The following is a 22,205-nucleotide window of genomic DNA, read 5'->3' on the forward strand; positions in this document are numbered from 1 at the left end:
ATTTCTGCCAATTCTCCGTAATTTGTCAAGATCTACTCAACAGAAAGCAATAGAAGGGTACACGTCGGTGAAACAATTCAATTCATTTGCCTTTCTGCCGAAATTTGGTCTTTGAAAATGTGGAATACCTGTCTCTGAACAGGCTTTGTCAGGCTGACACTCCAAAATGGATAAATGATAAATAATGATAAATAATGTTTAGGAACTGTCTTACTGTCAGAATGAAACCTCACTTTCTAAACAGTTTTCTAACAAAATTCGGCATCCAGTTTTGCTATCATAATGCCTACCTGGGCCATTTTACTGTGAAAGCCATCGTCTTGTAAGTTGTTTAGAGTCATCCTGTCTTCCAGCATAGCTAGGATATGTGACTACACGTTGAATTACAGATAAGGATGCCCTTGTCTTTTAAATAATTAGGTTATGTAATTATTTTTCTGCTTCATAAATTCTTCTTGAGAAGTTAGACATTTTCAAGATTAACAATATGCAACCATCTTAAAGATTTTATTTCAAAAGCACTAGTGCTCAGTACTAACCTCTTCTTCTTAGACTCCTTGATTTGTTGGGTTGATGGACCGTTAGTGAATAGCTTCTGTGTCTCAGGCCTGGCATGGGAGATTAAGGGAAGATCTTCAACTGGATCTCTCGTGCTCGTAGGAATGATGCCATTCTTCTTAAAGACCAGGTACGGCCGGCAGCTGAGTGATTGTCCACAGGGGTCTTATATGCAAATTTAAAAGAAAATACAATTCCGGTTATTCTGTAAAACTCTGTTTTAGTCTTTCCTGCCAACAGTCTTACCAAACCTGTTAATAGTGGCTAAATTGATGGAGTTCTTTCTTCTTGTTCTTTTATTTGAAATATGGCTCAAAAAGGAAAGGCAAGTTTAGACTAAGATTCTAAAAAAGAATGGATAACTGGCTACCATACCTCGACAATACTTAGCTGCGGAATTGACCTTTGTGGCAACCATGTAGAAACTTGTGTGGTTTTGAACGCTTAGACTCTTATAAAGGGACTTTGTGTTCACCATCAGCTTCATTCGGTCGTTTAAAGAATAACGTTTTAAGCTCCTGCTTCGTGCTGGGACCCCCATGGAGCGGTGGAGAGCGGGTGGCAGAGATGAATAGCAATCCCTGTCCTCAAGGGGCTTGTATCCAGTAGGTGGTACCAGGGGGTATTTCAGGGTTTTGTATCAGAGGGCTGAGCCAGTTATGTAGAAGCGGAAGAGGCAGGGACTGCACTTGCTCGGGGACGTGTGCAGGGGGCGGGGGATGCTGCAGGAGAGCCTGACAGAACGGGTTGGCTTTCAGATGGATGTCAGCGCTGAGTAGCACTGAGCTGGGCGAGCACAGTGAAGAGTGATTCTAGGAGGGGGTGATGTGGGGGGGGGTGCGTATGTGCAGATCATGCCACGTTCAGAGAGACAGACGCAGCATTGCCCCAAATGGCTGGTGTGCGGCAGAGGCCGGCATGGCACGCAGGCCAAGCCAAAGGGTGTCTGTCAGGTGTGGGGACTGGAGTTCATTCTGTAGGCAGCTGGGAGCTCCTGAGGGATTTTTCATAGGGAAGCAACCGGGGTCAAATTTGTTCTTAGGAAAAATCCTTTTGCCAGAGCTGTAGAGGAAGTTTTGAACGAGGTGAACCATGGCCAGGGAAGCCTAGAGAGGATAGTCCAAGAAAAAGATGAGCACCTTGGCAAGAAGCTTTATCAGGGAGAGAGATGGGGACATTTCGGGATGTGGCCCTGTTCCTGATCCTAGAACTGAACTGATTGTGATGCCACTAACCGAGAACATGGAGTCACATGAACAGGTTATGGTGTTGGGTGATGATGGCTTCTGTTTCCGTATTGTAGAGCTGAGGTACCTATGGGAAGTCCAAGTGCAGATGTGAAGGATGGAGCTTGACGTTCAGGTGTGGTCTTGAAGATTCAGGAGTCCTCATGAATCGGGAGTAGTTAATTTATTTTCTGCTTTGATGACAACATCCAGCCGATAAGGCTATAATCTAAGTTGGTATTTTAAGATATTTTAAGGCACAGTTTCCATTCAGCTGTATTCCATTCCCTTTATTTGGTTTTCTTTTCTCTTGTTTTCCATCACAATAGCAACTTTTACTTTCCAAAGTCTTCTAGAAGTTTTCAAGGCAAAGGGCCCCAGCATGGCCTTTGCCTCCATCAAGGTTCTCTCAGTACTTGAGACTTTTCTTGTAAATTTTCTGCCAACGTGGAAACAAAATACAGATTCTAGAATCATTATGTGCTTTGATAGCTTTTTTTTTTTAACTTTTCCTTTGCTTTCATTAAAATAATATCAGGCTTTTAAAAATTCCTGGTAGAGTCATTAAAACTGAATTCATAAGTTATTCTTATCAGCCCACTTACAGAATACAAAAATAAACAGAATCAGTGTTCATTACTTCTCAATATTTTTTAAACCAATTTAGATTTTCTAAAACTCCAGAGAGCCCATTCTCCTCCCGCCTGCCCTTCCCATATCTTTCGTGTGAGTCCATCCCCACACACAGGTATCCATAAAGTCATCTTCGTTATGCACAGGTGCAAATCCCAAGGGATCCAGGGAAGCTATTGTGTGTTGGCACCTATACAAGTAGTGGTGTGGGTAGCATTGAACAGTCTTGTTCACATTGACTCATTTGGGAGAAAGAAAACTGCCTCTTGCCAACTTGGCTAAAGGGAAATCGGTCTCTGGAATTTTCCTCTGCTGTATCTAATTCTCATTTCTTGGACTGCCTTTAGCTGTTTTGATTATTGTGTGTGTATGAATGATGCATGTGGTGGATTATTCATTTGTTCAGAGTAGGATTCTTAATTGAAAGCAGTTTTTCAATACTGTAAGCAAATAAAGTATTTGACATGACAAAAAAATCATGTGTGTGTTAGCCTCTTGGGGAACTAAGACTTTTATGCCTTTTTTCAGTGAAATGAAAATTAAGATCAAATTATAAATCTTTGAAAGAACAGGAGTTTATAATTGAAATTTCGACAGATTGCTTGCCAGAAATGGTGTGAATAGATAGTTTTACTTCTACTTCAGTTGTGCATTTTTGATTCAGTGTTTTTAACTAAACAGTGTAAGGGAGACCTGCCATACTAGACCATAGTACCTTCTAACTCTGAAATAACTAAGTTATCTTTTGTGGGGGGGGGGGGTTATGGACAGCTTTTGAAGAATCCAGAAATACTTCTTTCAGAAATATTATTTACATAGACTAGATATGAACTAATGTGCTAATTTTTTTTTAAACATTTTCAGATAGCAAAATTACCCAATGGGAAGACCCAAGACTGCAGAACCCAGCTATTACTGGTCCGGTCAGTATTCTCAAGTTCTGGCTCTTTAGTATAAGATTTTGGTTGCCTCTAAACATGCATTTCTTGTATATTACTGATAACTGATGCCAAGGGACTGGTGTTATTGAATGGTTAAACTTTACTCCCATCTTCTCCTTATGGAAGCTTCCAGGTGAGGTACAGCTGTGTGTGCCTTTTGGGAGCCCTTTCATTATAAAGGAAAAGAAATGGTTTGATAATGATGGCAGAATTAAACATTTTTACCTTCTCCATTGTAAAAGAATAGATTAAAAGTATAATCAAAATTTCCTCCCTTGTTTTTTGTACGAAGCAAAGCCAAGCGCCATATTTGTAGAGTTTTGTCATCTCTTTAGGCCAGGGATGGTAAATGCATGCTCATAAATTTAAATCTTTTCCAGCTTTAGAAATCCATAGATGTTTGGGTGAAGGTGTAGCTAGCTTTGGGAGCTGGCAGAGTTCAGAATCTCTTACTCTGCTGACCCACTAACTTTCTCACAGTCCCCCTCACATGTGCTGGGTGGAAAAATTATCAGTTCTGACATGTCATCATAGTGACCTCCTAAAAGACTGCAGCACGCTGTGTTCGTAAGAAGTGGGGCTCCCACTGTCCCACGTAGCAGCAGCAGACACTTGGTATCATAACACCTGGGGATGAGTCTTTAGGATGAGCCCACGTTGCTGAGGGTGGCACATCAGCAACGGCTGTCAGTGGTTGTACAAGTGGGAGGAGATAATTTGGAATTATAGAAAATGTAATGGGATTAGCAGAAGATTGCAGATTTGGGGTTCTTTTAAGAAACTAGAGGAATAAAAGGAACTAAAGTTGGTTTATCACATGCTGAGCTAAGAAGTCTATAGGTATAAAGTACCCATTTCATGGCTTTAATCTGATTCCATTCAGATTATGTTTTGAATTAAGGTATGTTCATTTGAAAACTTAAAAAATACTAACATTGCAGATGTGCATGGATAACTAACACTCCTTTTGTTACTTCTTGGATTTGTGTGTGGAATTTGTTTAGCTACTTTGGTGGTTTTTCTGGGCAGAGTACCCAGTAATACCTGGCTTAAAACAGTTAACTACTTTTTCATTTATGTAGCCTTAAAAAACTCTGCCTTACTGTGATATGATGGCTTCCTTTTGATATATATATTCATAGTCCCAGTTGGTTGATAGAGTAGTATTTTCCCTTCTACATCATTAGAAACATAGGTAAATTCAAAAAATCATGCTGTTTTCAAATGGCAGAAGACTTTTGAAGCCTTTTCAAATATTTCTGTCATGTATCAGTTACCTTTGTTCAAACACTGCCGGTTTTTATTAATTATTGTTTAAAATTGTTTAGCATCATAAATCGAGGTAGATTTACCCCCAAGAAATATCTGTTTCTTTCTGTTTTCTATTAATGAAAGAGCCTTGTTTCCTCTTTTATTATTATTGTTAGTGACATTGCTTTCAATAGGAGTGTGTATATTTAGGTAATTATCAACTTAGTGTAGACATTTGGCCTTTATTATCAAAATGTCTACATATTTTGGCAATTTTCGTTTGATTTTTCTCCTTAATTTATAAATTCAAATGTGCTTTTTTAGTTTCTGGGAGTATGAAATGATTTTTGCCTGTCCTTTCTTACTGATTTTTAATTCTTTTGCATTGTGGTCAGAGAATATTATCTACAGAATATTTATTATTAGATATTTGAAACTTCCTTGGAGTCTTGGTCATTTCTTGTAAATTTTTTGTGTGTGTTTTAAAAGAATGTGTATCATGTCTTTGGTTGGATATATAGTTCTTGATCTGTCCGTGAGATCAAGCTGGTAGTGTTCCAGTTATCCATATTCTCGTTACTGTTTTCTCTCATTATTTGATCTAGTCAAGAGAGTTGTGTCCAAGTTTCCATGGTGACTGTTGCTCTGTCTTGTCTGAGATGGATACAACTACATTCGCTTTCTTTCTTCATTAGTGTTTGTCTAGTTTATCTTTTTCTTTCTTGTGATGTTTTTTCTCCTTTCTTGCCTTCTGTTAGATTGATAGAGTACCCTTTATTTTCTTCTATTTTTTTGTACATGCTTGCCAGCTGTACTTTTCTGTTCTTTCAGTGCTCACGTTAAACTTTTTAGCCCACATACTTCAGGGAAAAATTAATCACTCTCCACTTTCTTCCAGGATAACATCAGACCACAAGGAGCTTCATTGCTATTCTTCCCACCCCCATTTTCCGTGTCACTCTTGGGCAGAATTTTAAAGCTACCTTATCTTTAGACTTTCCAAATAGTCATTAATAGTTTATCTTATTTCCCCAACAGTCAGTGCTGATTTAATTTTACCTATATGTAAATAAATTTGTTTGCCCACCATTGATTCTTTTATCCATTTTTGTTTTCTGGGTGAAGTTTTTTTCTTAATGGAGCGCAGCACTGTTTCTGATTGTCACTGTGTGTTCTGATGACCAACAGTATCAGTATCATCTAAGAACTTGTTAGAAATACAAGTTTTCAGGTCCTATCCCAGACCTACTGAATCCACAGCTCTGAGAGTAAGTATGACAATCTTTATTCTAAGAAGCCCCCCAGGGATCCACTGCCTACTCAGGTGTGGGGACCTCTGCCCAGCAGCACTTGGAGTGAGTCTGAGAGTGGTGACCGATGTCTCTTAGTCTTTGAAGCTCAGCTGATTATAGAATTCTCAGTTAACTTATTTTCCTTCAGTACTTGGAGATATTCCTACATGTCTTCTGGCCTTCATACCTGATGAGGAGAAGTTTGCTGTCAGTCTAATTGTTGTTACTATGTAGGTGAATTGCTCTTTTCTCTGGTGATTTTGAATTTTTATCTGTGTCTTAGATGTTCTGCAATTTCACTATCATGTATCTGTGTGTGGATTTCTCTTTGTTTATTCTGCTTTGGACTCATGATTCTTTAATATGAAGATCATGTCTTCCCTCTGTTCTATAAAATTCTTAGCTATTATTTCATTATATACTGCATTTTCCCCACTTTTCTCTGATTATCTGTTTCTGTAACTCCTATTGGGTACTTGGTTCACTTTCATGCTATCTTACTTGTCTCTTAACTTTCATATTCTCTCTCTCTCATTACTATATTATGAGTTATTACTCGGCTCTTCCAGTTCTTTCTTGAGCTTTCTTATAATATCCTTATCAGTTCATTATGTTTATTATTTCAGTGACTATGTTTAATTACTCAAAGTTCTAATTGGTCTTTTAAAATTTGTGTTGTATTATAGTTATTCTGTCCTGTTCTTTCCTTTTTTTTAATTCTGTCATCTCTTTAGCATTTTTTAAATACTTGTTTTTTAAATAGCCTCTTTCAGATTATTATCTCTGGGCCTAGGAGATAGGCCCATAACAAATCTCCCATTTGTTATGTCTATAGACTCTCCTGAATGGTAGCGTATTGCCTAGTTCAGTTTATAATTTGTGCAAGTGTGTGCATGCAAGAGGGAGAGTGAGCACGCACACACATCTTTGGTTTTTTTCCTATGGGGCTTTTCTAAGTCCTGACCTGTGTTTACCATTAACTTCTTGGCTTGGATTCATGCACTTCCTATTAGTATAACTGTGGACCTCATACTCACTTTGGTAGAGGCTTGGAGTATGGCTTTATTACAGGTCTGTTTCTTTTTGTTTTTCTTCCATTTATGGTCCTGGACAGAAGGTAAGCTTTCTTGCAACTTCCCTGGGCCGGTGGGTAGAATTTTCTTGTCCTCTTGTCAGATGTTAAGTTTTAAGCAGGGTACTCTGTTCTTTCTAGGTCATATAGACAGAAGGCCACGTTCTGTGTCCTCGGGAGGATTAAAACACAAACCCAAGCACCTATGTGTCTAGGTCCAGCGCCCATTTAATTCTCTAATTTTGAGTCTTTTCTTTTGGTACCTAGAGTTTCTCTTTTTCCCAAGTTTTAAAAATACTCAAGTTGGTCTGGCATGCCCACATATTTTTACATAGAGGGGACCTTTTTCTGGTAGCTCAGCTTGCAGCATTACAAGTCAGTAAACTCTCTATATAACAGCACCATTAACAGCATTTATTAAGTGCTCTCCATGCATGCTGCTGGTCATGAACTAGTACCATCTCATGTTCGTGTAACACTTTCGCTTTTCCAAGAACTTTATAATCACGTGATTTGATACCCACAGCAATCCCCTTGCGAAGATAGGCAGATGTTATTATCAGCAGCTTTTCAGAAGCTCAGGGAGGTAACTGTGTTGCCGACAGTCTCTGCAAGCGTCAGAGTCAAGGACGGGAGCCCCAAACGTGTTGGCATCGCCAGTGTTCTCATGTTGGGCATGAGACCTCTGTCCAAGGAGCTCCAGTATCATCTGGACAATGATGACATGTAGGCCCAACTTGCACAATAAAGCACGCTGACGTTCTGGACAAACAAGAACTCATATTTAATACAGAGCAAAAGGCTTTTTAATCAACAGACATGTTAATTTTGCAGATAGGCTTATTTTACAAGTTAAACTGCTTGTGAGAAAATGAGATGCCAGATTTTCAAGAGGGAACAGATAACTTGGACTGTCCAGTCCAATAAAATATACATGTAAGTCTCTTCAGAAGCTGCATTGTAGGAGTTTTGTGTGTCCCAGTCTGTTGTTGGAATCTTTTTAGGAGAATATACAAACGTACTCTTCTCGTTCTATTGTGAGAACTACCTCTAGACAGAAAAGATAAGTATGGGAGGAAGGTAATGATTTTTCAGTTTTCATGCATCATTCCGCAGAAGAAAGACCAGAAATACCTCAGCATTTGATTCCCACCCACACCTGCTCAGCACCTGTGGGTTTCGAGGCAGGCAAGAGAATGGAAGTCACAGGCAGGGGGGCGGGAGGGACCGTTTTGAAATATCTTCCTTGGGGAATGTGTCATTTAAGACAGTTGAACATACATATACTGTTGAATGTTTAAGCTTTTTTCCCTACCATTTTCAGCGGGGAAAAAACAAAAACTAATTGCTGGGAATCACAGATTTTGGAAATGGAAGAGTCTAGTCAGATTTATGCATCTCGTCACATCCTACTTAACTGAAGAAATTGCTTACTGGAGACCTCGCATTGCAGAGTGGGCTGGCGGTAGGGTCTTCCCTAGAATTCAGGTCTTGTAAAGCTGGCGTGAGAGAATGGAAGGAGGTCATTTCTTCAGTTTAATTCCCTCCATCATAGTTACAGCTACAGCATCAGCCAAAGGCTCTCCCTCCTCGGGACGTAGCACCCTGTTTGTGCTGTGGTCTGTCCCCTCCTCTCACTCTGGTCTCTGCTCAGAGCTGCCTTCCTTGGCCAGCTCCTCTGAAATAACCCCACAGGAGCTCCTTGTCATTGTTTTACTCATTTATTTCTCATTTCCTGTTGGTCCCGACAGCTCATAAGCTCCAGGAGGGGACTGGGAAAGAAACCTTTGCTTTTTATCTACCGTTATTTTCCCAGCACTCAAAATGCCTTGCACAGAGTAGGTGCTCAAGAAATATGTGTTGAATGAATCAGTGAATGAACACCAAAGAGTGAGAAATAAACTTAAGGGGAAACCCTAGTTTGTGATGGGATTTGCTGTTGGCAAACCAAAAAACATATCTTTATTAGCTTACATCAGAACAACATATTCTTTTCCATATTTTGGTGATTGTCCTGGTATTGACAAAGTTTGTGCCTTGCCAAGAATCAGAAAGGGGTGGGGAACCTGCACCCACCCTTGGGGGCCACCTGTGGCCTTTTGGATCCTTGTGTGTAGCCTTTTGACTGAATCCAAATTTTCCAGAACAAGTCCTTTTATGAAAAGGGGCACAACAGAGAAAGATGAAGCTTTCCTTGCCTCCTCTGGTGCTTAGAAAAGAACACTCTTGAAATCAGAAGGGTGCAGGTTCACCCCCCTACTGCCCAAAACAATTAGAATATGTGGTCAAATCAGTGTTGAATGGAAAGTCAAATGAAGACTGGCTTAAAAACTAAGAACGGACCATAGGCAGTATACATTTTCTTTAGAGTGTTCTTAAGATATATAAGGATGATGTCTTTATTGCTCTCAAATTACAAAGCAAAACACTGACACGATTTTCTGTAAGAGTGGTTGCTTGTTTTGTTTTCAGTTACTTGTGTAATCATGTCTTAAAGCAGTATGAAGAATGGAAGCTTTTCGTCTATTTCTTCTCTTTCTGTCAAGAATAAATAAGCATGGTAAAAGGTATAGGGTTTGGAGTCTGGAGACATTTTACTAAGGATCAGTATATTTTATTAGTCCAAAATGATATCAGAAGTATTGTCTACCAAAATTCATAAAAAGCAGTGAGTTGCTCTGAGTATGAGACTGTCATAGTTCCGTCTGTGTGCATGCAGAAATCAGTCCTTTTTGCTTCATAAAAAATACTGCAAGCTTTTTCCATAGCTTAAAGTCAGGGCTCTGACTCTAAGACATTATAAACTACTTTACAACATAGCAAATAAAGATTAAGTGACTACATTAAAATGTTTCTTTTTTTTTTTTTTTTTTTGCCTAAAGAGATATCAGAACTTTCCAATAATTATGGTTAACTCAGTTCCTGAGCCCACACCTGGTTCCATCACTCTATTTTATAGATAAGGCATTTGATATTTAAAGAAATCCTTGCCAAAAACCACTAAATATTAAGGGACAAACCTTCCAAAATCTAAATTGGAAACTTTTCAAGAATGCCGTCTACTTGATGTTGTGTTCCTTGATTCAGAGTGTCCCTTTCTGCTCCCCACAAAGATGAGGCTTTTCAAAATGACCATTATAGGTCATTTTGGGTTGTGTGTAAAGTATCATAGCCAATAACTTATCTAAACTATAGACAAAAAAAATCTCACCCTGCCTCATATTCTTGCTGCAGTTACATGAAAAGCATGCTTAGTTTGCACGGCATACCCCTAAATAATTTCTTGAACATCCGTGTAGCTGTTTTCAAGGGTGCAAGCTCCATTGACTGCTGATATCCCTGATCAGTTCTAGGACTCCCCCATGTGCTTGTGGACATTGTGTACATCTTCTGTGGATAATATGAAGGGTGAATTTTTAATGTTTATGATTCATGAAATTCTCTCAATGTTGGCTCAGTATATGTGAAATTTCAAGTGTATTGTTTGCATTATCTATATTTATAAATTTATCTTCCAGGCTGTTCCTTACTCCAGAGAATTTAAGCAGAAATATGACTACTTTAGGAAGAAATTAAAGAAACCTGTGAGTAATCACATCTTCCAAAAATGTGTTGTAGTCATTTGCAAGTTACCAAAGTTACTTCAGTGAGAACAACTTGTTTTGTTACTTTTATATGTGTACTAAAAATATTACCTTCCTTTTCCCCCTGCACTTTGATCCACCTGGATCTTCAATCTGAATTTTCTTTTTAACAGAAATGGTAAGTGAAGATGAACTCAGTATTACATATCAAATCACCTCAAGGGTAATTTCTTATGTAATACGTAAAAAGACAGAAATGATTTTTATGAAATGTAAAATAATTCAGGACGCTAGTCAAAAAAATCTGGGGAGGCCCCTGCAATTATATGTGGTTATCCTACTTACTAAAACCTAGACCCTAGTTAGAAAATTGTTGAAATCTTTCCTGTAAATTCAAAAGTATGGTTTTTAACCATAACATTTATATTTGTAATATAAAGTTTATAATATTTAAGTATAATAATTGGCAGTATTAGGTCCACATGTAATTTTCTGAGTACAATTCTCACTGGCAATTTAAAACTGAGACCTATGAGATTGTTATAGTCAACGTTTTAAATCACAGTGTTCTATTTTCTGCTGACATGCCACCCCCAACTTCTTCCACATTATGCCTTCTGCTTTACTTTACTTTCTGACTCTACCTCCCTAGCGTGGGTTTTAGCAGTTTTCTCCTGTTTGCTCAACCACTGGGGTTGCACCGTTGGGGAAGGGAGAGACCCCACGGCCATTCAGCCCATCCCAGTTCGCCTGTGCGCTGCCACCGCCCTCCTGTCCCCTTCCCACGGTCTCGTCCTGTCCTGAGTGTCTTCTCTGGATCGGGCGTGGTCTCTGCTCTCACTTTGGGGCTCTGTTCTCTGTTCCCAAGTCCAAATTCAAGTAGCTTGTGAATAACCACTTTTGAACTGATTCTCTGCCTTCAAAACTCAAATTCGAACACACGAAATCCTAGTGTTTATTTGTGAGTCGTATCCCCTGGTAAAGGCGATGACTTCGTCCCAGTCTCACTCTGTGGCACTCACACTACCGTGTCTTCTGCCTGGAAACTGTCTCTGCAGATCCTTCCTGACAGCAGGCAGGGTCCAACCCGGGACCTCACCTTGCCTGGAGACGGTTCTCACCACCTCAGTCAAGTGTAATGTTGATTTCCTGTCAATGAACTAGGGACTTTGGGATGCTTTCCCCAAACTTGGCATGGTCAGGGTCCCACTCCCCACGGGAACAAAATTGACATTAGGCATCGTGGATCGTATCTACTACCTGGAGTCCCTGCCAGAGTTGAGCGTGGTCCCAACCTGGCCGGGTGGGGATTATTTACAGGTTTTAGTTATCTGGGCTAGAGTCTCTTTCCTTGACTGGAACAGCATGTAGAGTTGACTCAATTTCGGTTGCTGTTGGTGGCTAATGCCCACAGTTGTTTATAAAAGGGGGCGAGGATGAGTTTCTCCTCCTCGGCAGAGCCGCTGAGTCAGCCTGAGCAGCTGCCGGGGGATGCTGTGTGTCCCATCGTGACACAGCGAGGCTTCCTGTCTGTGCTAGGGAACCCCACAAAGGCGAGAGTGTCAGCTGGAACCATTCGTCACTGCTCATTTATTTGAAGACTGCCATCATTTCTACCCTTTGTTATTTTTTTTTATTAGGAAGTGAGATGGATATTTATGATTATGTGCTTTTCTTCTCTTTTGTGTAGGCTGATATTCCAAATAGGTTTGAAATGAAACTGCACAGAAATAACATATTTGAAGAGTCCTATCGGAGAATCATGTCTGTGAAAAGACCAGATGTCTTAAAAGCTAGACTGTGGATTGAATTTGAGTCGGAGAAAGGTCTTGACTATGGCGGTGTGGCCAGAGAGTGGTTCTTCTTACTGTCCAAAGAGATGTTCAACCCTTACTATGGCCTCTTCGAGTACTCTGCAACGTGAGTACACGGAGCGCGCTGGGAAAGTGGAGGCAGGAGAAGCGCTCTCCCCGCGAGACGGAGTAGTGCTGCTGAGTTCAGTCTCACCCCCCCCGCCCCCCCCCCCCCCCCGGTTTGGAGCAGGTTCTGACTCTGCATGGTGAAATAATGTACTCTGTGAACCCCTCACATTGATCATGCTCTCGTCTGTCTGGTTCGTGGAATTGAAATTGAAAATGGGTTGGGTAATTATGGTAAGGAACAAAAGGCAATTTTCATTTGTAACATGACTTTAATGCAAGATGAGAATTTGTCAGTATTAAAGTTAGGGGAAAGTTCTTTTATGAGCAAGAATGGTTTCTGAAGTCACACTTCTTAAAAGCATATTACGAGGACTTTGAGGACCCATGCTTGAGGACGCAAAGAACCGTGCCCTTGTGCTATAGGGAAGAACCAATTTCCCCCATGAGTTAATATTTCTTCATTGCCAGGCCTGGAGACTGAGGCAGATTAAACTGCTTTCTCGGCCGTCAAACATTGGCTGCTTCAAGGCCAGCTGTTCCTCCCCTAGGCTGTGGGTCCTCCAGGGCATAGGCTACACCTGAGGCCCCCGTGGAGTAGCTGTCAGTGCTGGGCTCTAAGGGATTGTAGATTCGCCCACACCTGCCACTTGCTGCCATTTTGTGGGGGCTCTTTTGGGAGGCAGCCTCTACATCCTTCCCAGTTGCCTTAGCCAGGAATTGCCCAATTTGTTTGTTGTCATTGTTACTGAGTCCCATGAGAAAGCCCACCATGTAAAATTGATAAAAACCATTGAAGGAGAGGGCAGGGTAGGGAGGCAAGATCCTCACCTCTCACCCACATTCCCAAAGATGCCCCCCGTCCGTGGAGCCCAGTATGAAAACAGCCGGTGCTCACAACTGTGCGGTTAAAGGGAGGGGGACCACTGGACACACCAAAACATTTGGAGGTTTGCATTGTTGAGTTAGTCGTATCCTGTTCCCAAAGCCCTTGAGGCCTTTTCAGGGCAGAGTAGTTGTCAGACAGACCAAGGGTTGGACCAGCAGGAAAAGATCTTATGCCCAAACTGAAAGCCTCCAGAAGGAATTGATGTTCCTCTGTCACAGAGACGACCTAAAGTACGCATGTCATCAGGAATCCCTGCACGGCCATTTTGTTATGTGGGGTTTCTCATCTTAAAGACACTTGGCTGAACCGTATACATGAAAGACACTTTTAAGGTCAAAAATAGTTAAAACATCAGCAGTTTCTTATAGCTTAACTTACTTTCTAGGGCATATGCATCAGTCTAGTGGACCTCCATGGTCAGTCACAAAAACGGGCTGAGCAAATGGTTAGTGGTGTTTTCTATTTGTAGCCTACACCTTTTCCCACTAGGTACAGAATGTTTGTGGGGCACTGTGTGAAGGTTGAGTGACAGGCGGCAGAGCAAAATTCCAATTCCTGCGTTTCTTATTTGAAAATATGATTGGGCTTTTCTTCTCTCTTCCTCCCCAAAAGGGACAACTACACCCTTCAGATCAATCCCAATTCAGGCCTCTGTAATGAAGATCATTTGTCCTATTTCACTTTCATTGGAAGAGTTGCGGGTCTGGCAGTATTTCACGGGAAACTCTTAGATGGTGAGTTATTAAAAAGTCTCAAAGTGATAAAAATACGCCAGTGCTGTTTGCCGTTCAGTAATAGGTGTCTTGTCTTTCATAGCATAGATTTTTAAGCAGGTGCATCACTGGTTCTCCTTAATTCAATGAAGTATTTTTGTATTTTACCCACAGTGGAGGTGCTTTTCCCTGGTGTCATCGTAATGTGGGTCCTGCACACATAGTGTCTACAGTCTTTAAAATCTTTTTGAAAAACTTAAGTGTAAAGCACAGAACGTTCTGTATTTATACATTTTGTATGTTTTCTGGAATAGCTTTACTTTAGGGAGAGCTAGATTTGGTGACAGATGGAAAAGCTAATTGAAAAGTTAATTAAAATTATCTAATCCATCCAATATCCTGTCATTGTTCCGTTTGTCCCCAAATTATTATTTTTCTAATGTGAACAGACTAATTTCAAAGTAATATTACAACTCAGCTAAGGTTAACTCTGAAACAGATGACACAAAATAATTCTGTTCTTATTTAAAGCATATAAATCCTGGAAGAATTTCAAGTGATTCTAACCTTGGACGTTAGAAATCAAACCCCCTACCTGGCAGTATCTTTCAGCTTATTTATAATAGAGACTTTTAATGGATTTGGTCATTTCAAAACTAGCGCCCTTAAGAAAACACTACAGAAATCATCAGTGAGGAAAAAGAATAAAAAATATTTTTTAGTAATTTAGGGGGTACAGTGGTTGAAGACAGAAGACACAGAGATTGACATTGCAGTTGCTAACAAGAAAGATATCTCCAGGGAAATAATATATTAATTGCATTTATGGAGCCTTAGCTATCCCAATAAATAATCAATATACCCTCTGTCCTTTCCCCTTTAATGTATTTTTACTCTTAATTGCTAACTGATTTTGATGCTCTGATTTCCATACTTTATTTTTAGGGGGCAGGGAGTAAGTGCCTTGTTCCGACCAGAAGGAAACTGCACTCACTCTTTGCATGCGTAGAGTGTGAATATATTTTAATTTGCAGCATTGGCCTCATGCCATAGATTATTTCAGCCAGTTCAAATTTACTTCACCCTTCTTAGAAGAATGTCAGTTTATTACCTTCTGCCAAGTGAGAAGACACTGTTAGTTGCTAGGGGGGAATATAGTGAAGAATAAGATGTGATATGACCTCACTAAACTTATATTTAATGGGACAAGATAAAAACAAAAAAACAGAAGAATCACAGGGATAGTGTCTGAGCAGAAGGGAACGCAGTGAGTACTCAGAGGAGAAACTGATGTGGCTCAGGGGAGTCTTCAGGGTGGGTGGGATGGCACTGTCACCAGGGTGGGTGGGGTGGCACTGTCACCAGCATCGGTGGAGTGGCACTGGAGCGCTCAGGCTGGGGTCGGCTGAGAGGATTGCAGACCGGCCTGAGAGGCCAAGTCCTTCACGGAGGGTGTGAATAGACACAGGTGCAAATGGGGGAGTCCAGGAGGCAGCTGAAGTGGCCCCCACAACGATGAGCACCGTGTAAGCCAGGAATCGCGGAGTTGAGAGCCAGGATGCACGCAGATGAGCCTGGTCAGCGTGTCTCAGGGTCCCGCAGGGCGCACTCTGCACCCCTGCCCACTGCTCCCTGTGGTCGGCTTCATGCTTTTGTTTCTGCAGACACTACAGTCTGGCAGAGTCTGCAGCCCTGGTGCCACGCCGAGCCAGGGAGCCTGGCCTGTGCTGAGAAGACTGGCGCCTGGGGGGTGAGGGGGGAGGGGGACCACAAGCCTGAGTTGCTAGGTCTGGTGGGACGGCACCCACGGGAGGCAGCATGTGATGCCAACCTGCCTTTGGACCAGGTGAAGTGATGGCCCCTGTGGGACACCTGCGTGGTGGCAGAGTTGTCCCCATGCCGTGGCCCCGCCAAGGCATCTGCCGTGCCTGGGAGATTGCACGCACTTCTCAGTGCTGTCCCCTTCTGGTGTTTTCTCCCCATCACTGTCCAAGCAGTGATACCGCAACACAGATGGACTTTTCCCCTGGCTTGTCATTGACTCCCCGTTGCCCTCAGGGAACACCCCAAACTCTCCGTGGACCAGGCCTCACCTCCCGTCCGTGGCATTACTGCAGAAGGCCCTCGGCCGTCCCTCCCTGGTTTCTCACTCAGGTTGAGAGCAGGTTAAGCCTTTCTCTCATGCTTTGATACAAGCATCATCGGAGACTAAAAACTAAACCCAGTTTTTCCCGTATTTCAGGTTTCTTCATTAGACCATTTTACAAGATGATGCTGGGAAAGCAGATCACTCTGAATGACATGGAGTCTGTGGTGAGTAAGTCCGGGTCCCACTCGGGCCACTTGTGGGGCACTGGCGCCTCGCGGGGAGGTCTCGGAGGCCGTGTCTGCAGTCACGGTGGTTGTCACGGTGCTGTCATTCGATACGCACAGCAGGGAGCATTTCACTGAGACGTTAACTGATCGCCCTCATTTTGGTCATGAGCAAATCATTGTTCACATTTCCTAGAATTGTGGCACTTAGGGTGGACACACCCACGTCTCAGTCACCGCTGCTGACCCGGCACAGACTTGTGTGAACACACGAAATCAAGGGACAGCTGGGGCCCTCATGGTAGCCTGTGTTTTCCATGCAACACTGCTCGTACTGAGTGTCACAAAACAGAGGGACAGCGGGTGAGTCTCTGTTTTCTGACCACCTAAAAATGGCAGAGACAAAGGCCAAAACAATAAGAATATCACACAGTCATCCGGGACGTGGAAGGGCAAGTGACCTGCAGGATAGGAGAGCGAGGAAGTAAACATTATGAGAAGTTCTCCAAAAAGTGGCCTGAGTTTTGACGTTGCATTTAACTTACTAAATTTTACTTCCACGGACCGTTTCAGAGTTGAAAGGATTTCCTATAAAAACAAAAAGTGGAGTTCTTTTCTTAATATGCTCTTGCTTCTGTGTTTCTTTTAACTTCCCTGTACCCCGCCATCTACCCCTGGGGTGGGAGGGTGTTTGCCCGTGTGCCGGCGCACGCCCGAGGCCAGCGGGAAGCGTCTTTGTCCATTTGGGGTCTTTGCAGCTCTACTTTGGTGTTCTGTCGCTTGAGTGAGAAAGCACCTGCGTCGTTGGCACTGACCGACACTGACCGGTGTTTCTGCTCCCCATTGTGTGAAGGGGAGGAGGCGGCTGGCAGTGCCCCGAACCCACTGCTGCTGTGGATCTTGGAGGGGTGGGTTTGCACGTCCGTGGTACCTCGGCTTTCTCTCCAGCTCTCACCTCCTGCTTCTGTTACGGTAGAATGAGGAAGCTAGGAGCATACGCGTGTCTCTTAGAGGCTAATTTTATATGACATGCTGGCAGCTCGTGCTTTAAATACAGTGCACATATTTTTTCCCTTTTTAGAGGAGAGACCTGGGCCTGAAAAGAGAGGGGAGCTGAGGGCACTTCCGCCTCCTGCTCTGGATTCTGAAGTCAGAGCAGGTGCCCTTTTTGCTTAAATTAACTTGCAGAGAGCAGCACAAGCTCAGAAAAGGGCATAGCTTAAAACCCTGGCATTTGGGTAGAACGTTCCCTATCCCTCCTGTTTCACTCTGATATTTCCACTCTGTAAAGACAGGCAGTGTATCGTCTCTGCCTGTTAAGTTCTGTGCAGCAGTGAGGCTCGTGGCAGCTCTGCCCCCCATCAGGGTAGGGTCCCTCCACGGTGCTCCCCAGAGGACAGGATTCAGCTGCAGACCCCTCTTACCGGCAGAATGTTTTTTGTTTGTTTGTGTTTTAAAGAGGAAGATTCAGTTTGGGGTGGAGCAGGAAACCTTACGTTAGTGAGGAATGGAATTTTTGAGAATTCTGACATTGGAAAGAAGTGAAACAGGTTTGCATTTGGGGGAAAAACTGCTTAATTTTAATTTCTGTGTCATCTCTATAGGACAGTGAATATTACAACTCTTTGAAATGGATCTTAGAAAACGACCCTACTGAGCTGGACCTCATGTTCTGTATAGATGAAGAAAACTTCGGACAGGTACGTGCGGGTAACCCCAGAGCTCTTCTCCGCCTTTCAAAGGATGTTTTTTTCTTCATAGGCTGTGATGCAACTTTGCTGGACAATTAAAAACAACCACCAGGAGCTTTAGATGTTAACTATCAGCTTACTGTAGCAGGACCTTCCTGCCGTGTCAGAAAGCCACTGTCCCCCCGCAAAAAAGCACAACCCTTTCTTCCCGCAAAGTCATACAGTTCTGAGAGGCCTCTGGGGCAAGGACTAGCGCCTCTTTCTAATCCGCAGTAAATCCAAATGTGAGTGTTTCATTTGTGCCTCGCTTTTAGAATTTAGGTTCTTTAGGACTTAGGTGGTTGTTTATGTATCGATGTCAATCCGTGCCCGAGCGTGGGTGGTGCTGAGAGGCGCTGGTTTCTCCCCCCATGTTAGGGTTCTGCTCCGCTCAGCAGCAGCCCTCGTCTCCAGCCCACACCCGCCTTCTAGGCTCCACGTGTCCCGGGTCTGACTCCTAAACCGCTTCTCCCGAAAGGCCCAGGGGTCCCAGTGCTACAGCCAAGCGTGTCCTCCTCCCAGCCCCCACGTCTGCTGTGCTGCCACCGGCCCCTCCCACCCAAAGCCTGGGTGTCTCCTTGGAATCCTCCCTCTGTCGTCGTGCTGTCTCCCCAGCCCCTTGTCCTGTGGATTCGCTGTCCCTCTGGTGTCCCTGTTCACACTCCCCTGGTTCACGCTCCGCTCGTTTCTTGGTTGTTGCTGTAACAGCCTCCTGCCGGCCACCTCGTTCCCTCTCTCGCTCCCCTTCCCAGTCTGTTCTCTGACGCCCCCGAGCGTGTGCCCCCATAGGGAATGTTTCTGAAACGCAGACCTGAACGTGTAGTTCTTCCGCTTGGTTGTCTTGTGACCTTCAGCGTAAGTGAGAACTTGCGAGCGTGGCTCCAGAGCCCCGATGACCCGACACTGCCCACCTCTCACCTCCCCGACCGCGCGTGCCCTAGCGCTGCTTCCAGAGCTGCCTCGGTGCGCGTTGCTGGCTGCACCGTGCCCCCTCCACACCGATGCGGTCTCCGTCCCATCCCCTCTGCTCCTGCTGCCCTCCAGGTACGGACAGCCGTGCACCATAAGCCCCCTGGGGTCCTGGGTGTGTCCAGCACTCAGCGTGTAGTTGATGCCTACTAAATGCTTACTGAGCACGTGAAGGAGTGGTGCTGCCTACTTTTTTAAAAGACGTTAATAGTGTTGTAAGTAATAGAAGTCCTAAGTGCGAGAAAACAAAATTAGTTGACTCTCAGCGGATCCTTATTTTTAAGCTAGACTCTATTGAAGTGTCTTAACAGCCAGTTTTCAAAGGATAAGACATGGATAGTTATCCTGGCACCGTCTTCCCTTCATTTTTAACATATGAAGGGAGGAATAGAAACAGAACCAAGGAAGACTTGAAGTCAGTCGTGTGTGTCAAATACGCAAAACGTCTCTGTGTCTCCACTTATAGAAAACCATCTGACCACCTTAAATAACACATCTCAGAAAATTATTGGCAGTGCCGAAGTTAGAAGCAAGTGATCTGGGAAACCTTCCTTAGTTGGCTAAATGTAAGCGTTTCCACTTAGAAAGTGAAAACCAAACACAGGATGTTTGGATTTTCAGTAGACTTCTAATAAAGGTTCTGATTATCGTTTTAGTTCATGCCAAATATTCATTAAAAATAATTCCCAAACCTCCTCATTTAATGTTGCGGGTTCTTCTGACTTTGGGTAGAATCAGGCAGAGTCATCAATAATCAGGACAGACCCACGAGATGAGTAAGGTGGTGATTAGGTGCCCAGTTTGTTAAATCACTGTCCTTCCTTTGTAAGAGTGTGGACCTGATTGCCAGGGGACTCGTGTGTTCTGCTCTCTGGGAGGGAATTTGGAGTGAGTTAAGCAGCCACATAGTCCTCTCACCTCCCACCTCCAGCCCATCACCAAGCCTTGTTCCTTGCGCCTCCCAATGTCCCTCACATCTGTCCACTCTCCCTCTGTCCCCCGACCAGCGCCCAAGTCCAAGCTGCCATCTTCTCTTGTATGCTCCTAACTGGTTTCTTTATATCCACTTTGGCCTCCTGTAATGACAGAGGCAGGGACTTTCCGCTGCCCTTGAGATAATGACCCAAATCCTTAATTTTTCCCATGAGGTCCTGCATGGCCGGTCCCCGCCTGCTGCTCCTCCAGACTTGTTTCGTGTCACAGACTTGCCCTCGTGCTTTCTGGGCCTGGCCCCACTGGCCTCCTTGGACACAGCAAGCTCCCTCCTGCCTCAGGACCTTTGCTCATGCTGCGCCCGCTGGGGAAGCACTCCCTCCCATGCCCTGTTCAGACGTTCCTTCCTCAAAGATGCCAGCCCTTGACCTATACCATGAGCATCTTCCGTGCCTGCCTTGTGGCGTGTACCATGGATGACTGTGTCTGTCTGAGTACGTGTTTAGCCTCATGTCTCTCACACCAGGCCTCGTCTCACCATTGTACACTTGCCATTAGCAAAGTGCCTAGCACACGGTAGGCACTCAGGTACAGTTGTTGATGGGGAAGTACAGGCACTAATGATGCCTGTCCAAGCCTCTCAGCTCCCCCAGCCCTCTGCAAAACCATCGCCTGTGCACTGCGATTGACTCTAACCCGGGAGGAAGCCCCTGCCTGCCTGATGGCAAAAGAGCAAGTCGTGTCCTCAGTGAGAGGGAGCAAGGGCAGTGCCACAAGGTGAAATGGACAGGCAGTGTTCTGAGCTTTTTCTTTTTCCCTTTCCCGATTAGAAACAACAGACTGTGAAGTTGGATGGCTGTTGCTTCGTGTCATGAAACTGCAGCTGTTACCATTAATTTGCAATTTCTATTCTTTCTGATTGGTGAGAATTTGGGGCCTGCTTGTTTCTGGGACCTAATAGGAATGTTTCCACTGAAGACATTTCAACATTTGCACGATTATCGTATGCCAAGCAGGAAGAATAAACCGTATTCCGATGTGCTGGTGCACACAGCCTCCCAAGAGAAGGAGCCTCTTTAGAGCTGTAACAAGTAGAAGTTCCTTATTCCCCACTCAGCAAAGCAGCATCTGATTTGGTTGTGTGGAAGAGGCGCTAGAAGCTTCAGGAGGGAGGGAGAGTGGTCACTGGTTATGTCGGAAAGTTCTTTAGGGCCAGGCCAGGCCAGGCCCGTGCTAGGTTGAGGTTCGGTTCTCAGCAGGATCGACCCCTCCAAGCAGGCAAAAACCGGTTGTGGAAGAAGGCAGCGGTCTGTGGCCCTCACGAATACGTCCCGCAGGCGCACTGAGGGCCTGTTTGTCACGATGTCATGGAGGGAGGCAGCCACTAGGGGGATCTAACAAGGTTCCTGAGGGAGCGATGATGAGCAGGAAGGTGGAGAAGCACTGGGAGCGAGTGAAAGGGCAGAAACTGTCCCCGTGGGGGCGTGGATGGATGCAGCAAGGACATGTGAAGTCAGGAAGGTGAGAGTTGACTCGGATGCCTGTGTCCTGTCCGTGCAGTGGCTTTGATGTCACGGGGAGGGTGCGGAAGGCCCGGCGGGGACAGTGGGCTGGGAGGAGTGTCCCGTGGTGGGCTCCAGGTGCCGACAGCCCCCCGAGACCGGGTCCCATCGGGTTTGTGAGGTCACGTCAGGGCGGGTGTTGGTCCAGCAGCACTCACCACCCAAAACAGAGTCGAAAACGCAGACAGGCCTTTACTCTGCCTGACTCCAGTATGATCCAAACCGTTAACCACCTTCTCAGACAAATGGCTTAAAGCGTCTTTGGAAGGTCAGGGAGAGGTGTGTGACTCCAAAGCTTTTAATCTGGTGCAGGAAGGACTCCAGTTCTGTGGTGGTCGTGCATCCTCAGAGGTTGCACTGACTCCGTGAGGAAGAGAGAGGGCTTGCGCTCAAGCCGGTGGTAGGCTGCAGAAATGGAGTTCTCTGCCTGCCGCACGCGCCTAGCGAGCGCTGCAGCGTGCCGGCACGTGGTAGCGTTCTTCCCGTGGGGTCCTTCGGGAGTCTAGACTCGAGGGACGACGGTGCAGGCCCGGGAGGCCAGGGCTGGGGCGGAAGCGCATTCAGTGCAGTGGGACGTGGACGAAGGTGGCAGGATCTGCCCAGAGAGGAGGTGCTGAAGA

At 44.3% G+C, this 22,205-nt stretch overlaps 1 protein-coding gene across 9 annotated transcripts in view; it reads left to right on the top strand.

Annotated features, from left to right (window-relative positions):
- Window positions 1-22,205, top strand: part of NEDD4L (NEDD4 like E3 ubiquitin protein ligase) — a 312,200-nt gene that overhangs the window by 275,131 nt on the left and 14,864 nt on the right. For all 9 annotated transcript variants that reach the window (XM_045527442.1, XM_045527439.1, XM_045527441.1 and 6 more), the window contains 6 exons: window positions 3,282-3,340; window positions 10,492-10,557; window positions 12,248-12,477; window positions 13,978-14,099; window positions 16,321-16,391; window positions 17,996-18,091. In XM_045527442.1, the coding sequence (XP_045383398.1) occupies window positions 3,282-3,340; window positions 10,492-10,557; window positions 12,248-12,477; window positions 13,978-14,099; window positions 16,321-16,391; window positions 17,996-18,091 (644 nt within the window). The remainder of the gene's footprint in view (window positions 1-3,281; window positions 3,341-10,491; window positions 10,558-12,247; window positions 12,478-13,977; window positions 14,100-16,320; window positions 16,392-17,995; window positions 18,092-22,205) is intronic.

The sequence above is a fragment of the Lemur catta genome, chromosome 16, assembly GCF_020740605.2.
Source record: "Lemur catta isolate mLemCat1 chromosome 16, mLemCat1.pri, whole genome shotgun sequence".
Lineage (NCBI taxonomy): Eukaryota > Metazoa > Chordata > Mammalia > Primates > Lemuridae > Lemur > Lemur catta.